The sequence below is a fragment of the Danio rerio genome, chromosome 1 (assembly GCF_049306965.1).
Source record: "Danio rerio strain Tuebingen ecotype United States chromosome 1, GRCz12tu, whole genome shotgun sequence".
Lineage (NCBI taxonomy): Eukaryota > Metazoa > Chordata > Actinopteri > Cypriniformes > Danionidae > Danio > Danio rerio.
In genome coordinates, this window is record NC_133176.1 from 54,859,028 (window position 1) to 54,869,035 (window position 10,008).

At 36.1% G+C, this 10,008-nt stretch overlaps 1 protein-coding gene across 1 annotated transcript; it reads left to right on the forward strand.

Annotated features, from left to right (window-relative positions):
• Positions 1 to 481: 481 nt before the first annotated feature.
• etaa1a (ETAA1 activator of ATR kinase a) lies at positions 482 to 9,681 on the forward strand. Its single transcript, NM_001111157.2, has 6 exons — positions 482 to 960; positions 2,076 to 2,210; positions 3,000 to 3,073; positions 3,179 to 3,288; positions 5,943 to 7,330; positions 8,912 to 9,681. Exons 1-6 carry the CDS (start codon positions 843 to 845, stop codon positions 9,031 to 9,033), a joined length of 1,947 nt encoding a protein of 648 aa, NP_001104627.2. The 5' UTR covers positions 482 to 842; the 3' UTR covers positions 9,034 to 9,681.
• The last annotated feature ends 327 nt before the right edge of the window (positions 9,682 to 10,008 follow it).

A 10,008-nucleotide genomic window follows, 5' to 3' on the forward strand; every position in this document is an offset into this window, starting at 1 on the left:
ATGTAGCTAATTGTTATTAGCATTTGGCTAAAATTAGAACCTAAAATTCGTTGACGAACTTTGATGTTCACATGAGAAAGCCAACGTGATGGCGCTAGGACTGAATGGCAGTTGGCAGTGGTTGCTAGACAGTTGCTAACATAAACTGGCTCGCTAAATGTACATGTTTGATCAAATCCTAATACTTAGTAAGCATTTCTAACATATTACACTTAGATAATCATTAATAGCATGTAGCTAATTGTTATTAGCATGTAGATAATTGTTATCATTTGGCTAAAACTAGAACCTAAAGTTGTTGACGAACTTTAATGTTCGCGTGAGAAAGCCAACGTGACTGCGCTAGGACTGGGAATGGCAGTTGGCAGGAAGCACAGCGGTTGGTGGTTGCTAGAGAGGGATCTGGCTGCAGACCTGGTGCAGTGCAATCTGAGCTGCATCCACTGCTTTTTAATAGGCTCACCTAACCCTACCCGTCACAGTGACCAAAACCCCTCTAAAACCAGCCAACCTGCCTAGGCTGGTTTAAGCTGGATTTTTCAGCAGGGATACTTGGTCAAAGAAGACGGAATACTAATAGTAATATGTTTAACAGGATAACAGTATGCTGACTCTTCAAGTCAACGTAAACATAAAAAAAATCGACAGCATGCGTAGAAGCTGCGCACATCTGACGTTCTCGAGCGCATATCCGCAATGAATCCTGGGAGGAACTTCGTCTTTGGCGGAATGTTTGAAAGATTTATACAAGTCCAGGATCATGATGGCAGCGGAAAACGCAAATAATGTTACACCAACTCGGTGACAGATCGCACTGTGGACATATCGAGCAATACTGTAACATGGAGTCCAGAGGCAGTCAGGAGCAAAATGAAATCGCCAAACTGACGCAGATGAAGTCGAAAGTAAACAGACTGAAGCGGAGCCCGAAAGCAGCAGCGCCACTAAACAAAAACACAGGTACAAACTCCATTTTATACAACCAAAACACACACAATAATGTATTTCTGGGCTTTATGTTGTATACAAACTCATTAACGACCATTTATATTGATAAAATGAATATAATATTGTGATATAGTGATGTAATATAGGCATTCATGTTGATCTTAGTAACGTTAGCTTCTAAATTTAGCAACTGTCAGGTAAGAAAGACTTTTGTTTTATTGAGGTGAAGTGGGTTTTATATTCCCACATTTGTTCATTTTTGAACAGTGACAACTTGTGACACGGTGCCTATATTGTTTACCACGCTACTTTGAATATTCGAGCTGAAGTAGCAAGCAAGTATGGCTTCAGAACAACATTAGCACTATTTGACTGTGAACAACATGATTTCCCTATTTAGAATTTGCAAATAAAACATTTATGAAATGATATTATTAAGGAGAAAATCTAAATGTGCAAATATAAAACCCACTTTACACTTTACCTCAAGTGTTTTTTTTCTAAAACATTACAGCACACTTAGAGCATGAAAAAATTAGTACTTTTATAAGTGAAATACTGCACAACTTTTTAATTGGTTAATGGTCAGTGAGAAAAAAAACTTAATAATTTAAAAACCCCTGCACTATATATATATATATATATATATATATATATATATATATATATATATATATATATATATATATATATATATATATATACTTAAAATGCACTTAAAAGTATAGTTTTAATATGTTTTTACTCTTTAATGTGCATAGATTTCAATACCAACACCATTTGTGATAACTGCTAGCAATTTATACATTGAAAATGTAAAACAAATAAAAATAAAAAAAAAACAGAAAACAAGTCATTACTGTCAGGCCGAACTTAAAAAAACTAGCTAAAATATGACACGTTTTCATGTTTTTAAAATAGGTAAAATTTTGCCAAAAAAGTGGAATCAAATCATGTGTAAAAAGGTGTAACAATTTTTTGTTAGTATAAAATAGATTTATTAAAAGAAATTAAAAATGTATACTTGTTTGCATTTGTCACAGCTAACATGTTCACACAAATGAAAAAGAATTAGACAAAAATTTCCATAAAGATGTACACGGATTAAAACTCTTATTTTTTTATAGCTGAGTTCAAAACTCCAACACGTCCAGCAAGAGGTCAGTTCAGAAGACTGATCCCCGATGACTCCCCCAGCAATGACCCTGACTGCCATCAGGACATTGTATGGGACACAACATCTCCATCACCCATTCGGCATGGTACGTGTGTCTGCTAGAATTGTGCATCCTTTAAAGGGGACCTATTATGTAACAGTTTACAACATTTAAAATGAGTCTCTGATGTCCATAGGGCAGTGTTTCCCAAACCTGTTCCTGAAGGCACACCAACAGTACACATTTTCAACCTAATCTAACACACCGGAATCAACTCAACTCATCAGAACATAAGAAGAGACTCCAAAATCTGAGTTAAGGGCTCAGATAACGGAGACCCCCAAAATAAGTCCTGTTGGTGTGCCTCCTGGAACAGACTTGGGAAACACTGCCATGGGGTGTGTATGTGAAGTTCAAAATACCACACTAATGATGTTTTATAACTCTTTAGGCTTTCAATTTGGTGACTGTCATTTTAAATTTAAATGGTATTGTGCTATTTTCAGAAGAGAGCGGAGCCTATGTGGCAGCATAGTGGCATAGTTATAATGCTTCTTAGTCCCTGACATAATCTTCAGCAGGTGAAAACTAATGGCGGACGGCTGCTTCTCATTCAGGCCTGTCTATGCAAATGAGGAAGCGGTCATCACTAACGGGCGGGGCTTTTTCCCACTGATGACACGTACAAAGGGAGAATATCAATCAGAAGTGTTTCTGCAGTCTGTTTTAATTAAGTATGATTATAAACAAATATTAATAAATACTTATCATCAGAAGCTGGTTATATTCACACACCCTTGCCACACTTCTTTGTTCAAACCCCTTATAAAAGTGATTTTTGCATAATAGGTCCCTTTTAAACACTGTATCATCAGTGTGTTTCATTATTTTCAGGTCGTGGACAAAGGAGAGCTGCAAATGTCCGAGCGGTGGATATATCTGACATTGCCAATCGGATCGCTCCTAAGGTTTGCTTGAGGAACATTATTAATTAAATCCATCAGAATGTCTCTAGTGATTGGTCAAGTGCTGTACTGTTGTTTATTTATTGATTTTGTTATTTTGCTATATAGAGTGGCAGATTAGAGGAAGCGGACTCTTCTTTACTGCAGTGGATTGGTGATAGTGCCATTCCCTGCACACCAGAAGTACAACAAAACAAAGTCAAGCACACGACCACAAAGTAAGCCACTCTTACAGTATTTATCATGGATAAATGTTGGATTTATGCATTTTTTTCATTTAAATAAAGCAATTTATGCAACTTCTAATCTAAAACAAATTCATGTTAATAATTAATTTTCGGTTTCTAAAAACTTGCGAGTATTTCAGGATGAAGTAATGAAAAAATATTGACATAAACACATCAAATGCAATAAACAAATTATGTTGCAGTATATAAGGGTGCGTTCACACTTGTAATTCAATTCTGTTGGACCAAAGAAGACCATGTTTATACAGCATTCACTACAAAAAATTTGTACAAAAAAGTTTAAATACATTTTTATATATATATATAAACAATTATATTTTTTAGTCAGATTTATTAGCCCCCCTTTGATTTTTATTTTTTATTTTTTAAATATTCCCCAAATTGTTTAGCAGAGCAAGGAAACTTTCACAGTATGTCGGATATTTTTTCTTCTAGAGCAAGTCTTTTTTGTTTTATTTCAGCTAGAATAAAAGCAGTTTTTAATAAACATTTTAAGGACAAAATTATTAGCCCCTTTTTTTTTTTTTTTTTTGATTGTCTACAGAACAAACCATTGTTATTCAATGACTTGCTTAGTTATCCTAACCTGCCTAATTAACCTAGTTAAGCCTTTTAATGTCACTTTAAGCTGTATAGAAGTGTCTTGAAAAATATCTAGTCAAATAATATTTACTGTCATCATGGCAAAGATAAAATAAATCAGTTATTAGAGATGAGTTATTAAAACTATTATGTTTAGAAATGTGTTGAATGAATTTGTTGTAACAAATTTTTTCATTTGTGATTGAACTTCAGGATTTTCCCACCAATTGTTGATTTGAATCTTCAGAGGTCAAAACATTGGTATTGTGTTGTCTAAGAATGTATATGGGTTATTCAAAAATAATACCACAGGTTTGAAAACCTGTATTTAATCAAAGAAACGTGATGGAACCGTGGGTAATTAATCAATGTGAAGAGAACTTAACAAATTTTTTTTTAGTAGAAAACAAGTTCAAAGATGTTTGATAACATCCCTAGACACTCGAGTGACGTTAACTCAATACTCATCTCAGGCAGTTTGGATAGCTGCAGTTATTCCTTCTTTGTCATAACCAAATCAGCAACCAAACAAAACTCCAGAGCTTCCTTAAATCAACGACAAAAGAGCTATCTCTCCTTTTCTTCTTTGCAGATTTCTTGATTTTCAAAGTTTTGGCATTCTTTTTAAATCACGCTGTATAAACGTCTGAAAATGGCACTTTGTTGATATTTCAGGCAAACAATAAAACTCTAAATGACAACATTTTTATTTTAAATTAAGAAGAAACGTCATCAGTATGTTACAGAACAAAAAAGTTCTAGTCAGTTAAATACAGAGGAACAGAAAGAGGGGTTAGTTCACCCAAAAATGAATAAAACAGCCTCATCATCTACTTGCACTCAATCTATTTCTTCTGTTGAACACAAAACAAGATATTCTGAAAAACAGCAGCCATTGACATCCATAATACAAACAAATACTATGAAAGTCAATGGCAGATTTTTTTTCCAGCATTCTTGGGTTTATCTTCATGTGTGCTCAACAGAGGAACGAAACTCAAACAGGATTAAATTAGAGTAGCTCAATATATCACTTTAGCACTGATATCGCAATGTGTGCCTACGCAATAGACACATCGCAGGATCTGCAATGTTGAATTGAGATTATAGTTGACCAGTAGCTACAGCTCAGAACATGAGATTTGGGTAGATTTTCTATTATAATGCAAAAAAAGTGTATAATTTGTGTGTGTTTTAAGGCCTGTGACTTTGTGAGCAAGTCTATAAAGTTGAACCCTCCTGTTCACTTGCAGGTCAAAAAAAAAAAAAAAGCAGAAGTTTGGTGACTTTTTTTTTTAAATGACCCCAACATTAGAAAAAACATTGATTTCAATTATCAAGGTGAGGTTGTTTCTTCATGCAAATTCGTTTTGAGGATTGAAATTAAGGTGATATGCTTTATTTTAGAGCAGTGCTTCTCAACCATGTTTCTGGAGGACCACCAGCACTGCACATATTCCATGTCCCCTTAACCAAACACATCTGATTTAGATCATTTGCTCCTTAGCAGAGACTGAAAGTCCTGTAATGGGTGCAGCAGACCAAGGAGGCATCCAAAACATGCAGTGCTGGTGGTCCTCCAGGAACATGGTTGAGAAACACTGTTTTAGAGGTTTCATGAAGGCGGCTCATTTTTGACCCGAAGAACAAAACTGTAAAAAAAAACTCTTAAGACAACACAAGAGCTAAAATCATTCAGGCACAAGAAGTTGTACCATTTGCAACCTTATTGAATTATTTATAAAATGAAGACTCTGCATATTTTTGGCTATGACTATGTTATTTTACATGTGAATTTACAATTTCTGTACCTGAATTCTTACCAAATAGAGCTATTTAAGCCACCTGGTGAAATTGTATTCATATCCTAGAAAAAAAACAGTAGATCGCAATGTCAGATTTTTTTTGTGTAGCCCTAAATCAAGTGGAGCACGAGTAAATGATGGCAGCATTTTGATTTGTGAATGTGCTATCCCTTTCATTTTGTTTCCCACAGCTGTACACACTGAATATTGATTCTGAACCATTTTTATGCATTGTAGACAGAGCACCGTAGACGATCTCATGCGCTTGGCCAAGCAGTTTGACTTCAACATGAGGCAAGACGAAGCTCAGGAGCACAACTCTCCTCCAGAACCCCCAGCACACGCTGACCCATTTTCAACGGCTCACTACACTTCAGCCACTAGCAGAGCTTCTGAACGACCCAATGACCACAAGCCTGTTACCCAAAGTAAACTCAATCAAGAGATGGACGACGATCTTGATCTTCTTTTTGACGGACCGACTCAGCAGCTCAGTGGACGCCTCAGTCAGACATTAATTAATAGAACCCAGAACGTTCCTGAGAGAGACAATGCAAAATCAGATGCTTCACAAAGACATCCTTCATTCGCAACCGAAACAAATCAAGATGATTTTGATGACGATTGGAGTAGCGATGGTTTATTTGAGGACTCGCTGCTTTTGGAAATGACGCAAAATCCGGATTTGTTTGCTGCGCCGCAATACAGCTCAACACAAAAACAAGCTCACGAGGTTAAAAATACTGTCAGTGTGATGACAAACAAACCATGTGAAGCCAAAAATGTGGGACTGCATAAAACAAAAGTCTCACAGAACAACTCTCAGATACAGATTAATGGAGGGTTGCATAGAATTGGAAATCAGGTGGAAAATAGTTGCACAAATCCTAAAATCGGAGATCAAAATAAGATCAAAATCGTTCCTCAGAGTTGCATTAGTACCAATCAGAAGCAGCGGTTTGAGCACAAAGCACAACACGTTGTTCAGAAGTTATCTGAACTCAATAATGCTTGCCATTTCCAGAAAAACGAACGCAACGCTATTAAACCTTCTCAATCGAAACCATCCAGCATGCATCAAAATCTAATCTCTAAGCAAAGAGAGGACACTAATACAGGGCTGGATGGCTTTATCGATGAAGATCTAGACTCCTTCTTTGCATCCGATGACATCTGGGATGACGGAGTGGAGGATGACGATCTGTTTTTTGAGGTGTGTGATAACCTTGAGGAAACGTCTGTGACTAAAGCACCACAAAACAAGTCATTCGCCACCTCGGAAAATGCAGTGTTTGCACATCCTTATCCACCCAAAAGGCCCGCCGCTAATGTTTTCACGTCTAGTGCAAACACATGGGTGTCTCAGAAAGCTGCAGGACCGGGCTGTAATGTGTCCTGTGATGCAGCGAGACCATCTGGCTCCTCGAGTAATGGAGCGTATAAATTTAAACAGGTGAGAAGCTCCTCTGTGGTGGGACACGGGACCTGTGCTGCCCTCACACAGCGGGGGGGTCAGGAGAGGGGCGTTCTGGCTGTCATCCAATCAGAGGCGAGAGATACTGACAATCATCGGTTCAAAAAGCCTCACGGTGAATTGGTCAGGTCTGCGCCGGTTCTTGCTAAAGGTATGTTGTTGGAGGATGCTCCCTTTGTTTCTGTTTTTTTGTCAGTTCGTGTGGAAGTTACCAGATTCATTTTATCCCCCTTTTTATTATTAATGGATATGAAGTAAAATTGTAAAGTTTAAACTGTTTTAATGAATTAAAAAATGGGTGAATAAAAAAACAATCATATTTAATTTATATTTCATGTAGCAATAAGACAAAATAAATCAACAGAAGTGCACTAAAATAGTAATATTATGATGTTAAATATTTAAAAATGTATGTATTCATTATGAAAAGCATTACTTCAGTTGTCTCATGATCCTTCAGAAATCAGTTGTGCTGTTTAACAATTAATCACGACTTGCATAGGGATGCAACGATTATACATTTTGGTTGTATGATTATAGTCTGGGGAGTAATCATGGTTTCACGGTTATAAAGATTATTATGCATTCATTAATTTCAAAACACTACTAGTTTCAAAATCACATGGAAACTCCTGTTATTTTAAAGTGTTTTTTTGCTGCTCAGTATCAAAATAACAGCACAAAATAATAATAGAAAAAACAATAATGCATTTCTCTTTGGACTTAAAAATAGGTTACTTTTTTTTTTTTTTTGGACGTTTAAACATAAGTAAGAATTTTACACTGAAAATAAATGAAAACAATGGAAAAATAAATACAAAATTGTTTCTGTCTAATGTAAATCTAAGCTTTTTATTAGCTACATATTTTTCTTTTAAAGAGAACAAATGTAGTCAAAGGCTGCTAAATCTCTGTCTGAAGAGCAGTCTTGATCAACTACATTGCAAAGTTGTTTGGTATTTTTCATTTAATATTTTTTTTTTCTTTTGGACCAGAGTAGAAATGTGTATATTCCATACATAGTATGAAGCTGACCGGTCAGTTTCTTGCCACATGACCAGGGCCAGACGGAATCTGCAGACGTTTTTTGCTATTTCTGTGGAGAATTTTTGTAAAAATCTGCGGATTTCTGCCGAAATATTTTGGTAGTATCCAGCGGTGTATTATAACTAAAACCTTAATATATGAAATAAAAAGTAATAAATAACTAAATAAAAACTGAATACATTCAGATTTACACATTTACTCAAGTAAATAAACAGAATTAATGATGGGCTAAAAATCTGCAGAAATCTGAGGAAAATCAGCAGAATTCTGCGCACCCAGATTCCGTGTGGGCCTACACATGACTCACGGTGTGCTAACGGCATTCTAAAAAGTATCGATCAGAGATGCCTAAAATAGGGCCCGCAAGCCAATGTTTGCCCATTGTAACCTTTGATTTGGCCAGCCATCCCATCTAAGAGACATGAGTATGATGAAAAGGATTGGGGTAAACGAACACCGAGATCATCATTTTCTAATATGACGTAATCTTTTGTTGTTTGTTTTATTGCTGAGCTACAAAAAAACAAACTGAAATGAAATGATTCAATTAAATGTTGTAAATGAATCAGATTTTTTCAAATCTATCTTTTATTAATAGTTCCAAAATCAATTTTTTCTTTTATGATGTCAAACTCTCATGAAATGTGATTTTTTTTTTACTCATCCTCTGCTGTATTTTCTGCAGATGTGTGTAACCCTGCAGTCGTGAAGTGCAGCGACGCAGAGATCGAGAGGAAGAAGCAGCAGGCAATGGAGAGGCGGAGACTCAAGATGCTGTCCAATCAGAACCTCAGAGCTCCTTTCTGAGACGCCGTTACCATGGTGATGTACAACAAAACAGCCCAGCAGATTCTGTGTGAGTCATTGAGTCTACACCAGCACAACTGCAACTGTTTTCATTATAAGCAACAAATGTTTCCTGTTTTCTAGATTATAATGAGAACAAAGTGTCCTGCTTTACGCTGGTTGTTAGTGGATAATGTGTTGAATATTTGACTGCTTAGAAAAAAAGAAATGTTGATCAGATGCTTTGCCATTATCAGAGATCAGAGTCTGTAAATATACATTCATGCTGATATTCTCCATAGACCACCATTGATCCTCAATAGAAAATCAGGAGTCGTTGAAGTTGTCAACTCGCTTTTGTTCAAATGGCATGTAAATATAATAAATATTTTCTTTCAAATTTTATTTGATAAATTCAGCGTTCAGAATGTTCTGCGTTTCTCTCTTGTTCACTTTTTCCTATTTCAAATAATGTATAAGATACATATTTTAAATGTTCAATAATTGATTTTAATGGATTTTGAGTTTTGTCCATTTATGAGCCCTTGTTCTAAAATAAGAAGCACAGAATAATTAAAATGACTTAAAGTGAGTGATGTACAGTATTTATTGTGTTATATGTCATTGTAATTAAGCCAGTAATAAATAACACACAGTTTTTGTTTCTTATTTTCAGTTTAAAGTTTTATATGTGTAATCTGGCAACACACTAGAGGCCATAGTCTGTAGCCTCCTTGTTAGAGCAACCGACTTCCATACAAAGAATCGCCGGTTCGATTCAAGCTCAGACCGTCCGGGATTGGAGTGAGTTTTAGGCAGCTAGCGAAGTGCTATGCAAGTAAACCTTACGTCTCTGACCTCTAAAGGTGCTCTAGCAACAGACGCTAGAGGCCATGGTCTATAGCCTCCTTGTTAGAGCAACTGACTCCTATGCAAGGAATCAGCTGTTTGATCCCAGCACAGACCGGGTTGGGTGCACTAGGACTGGTGTGTTAC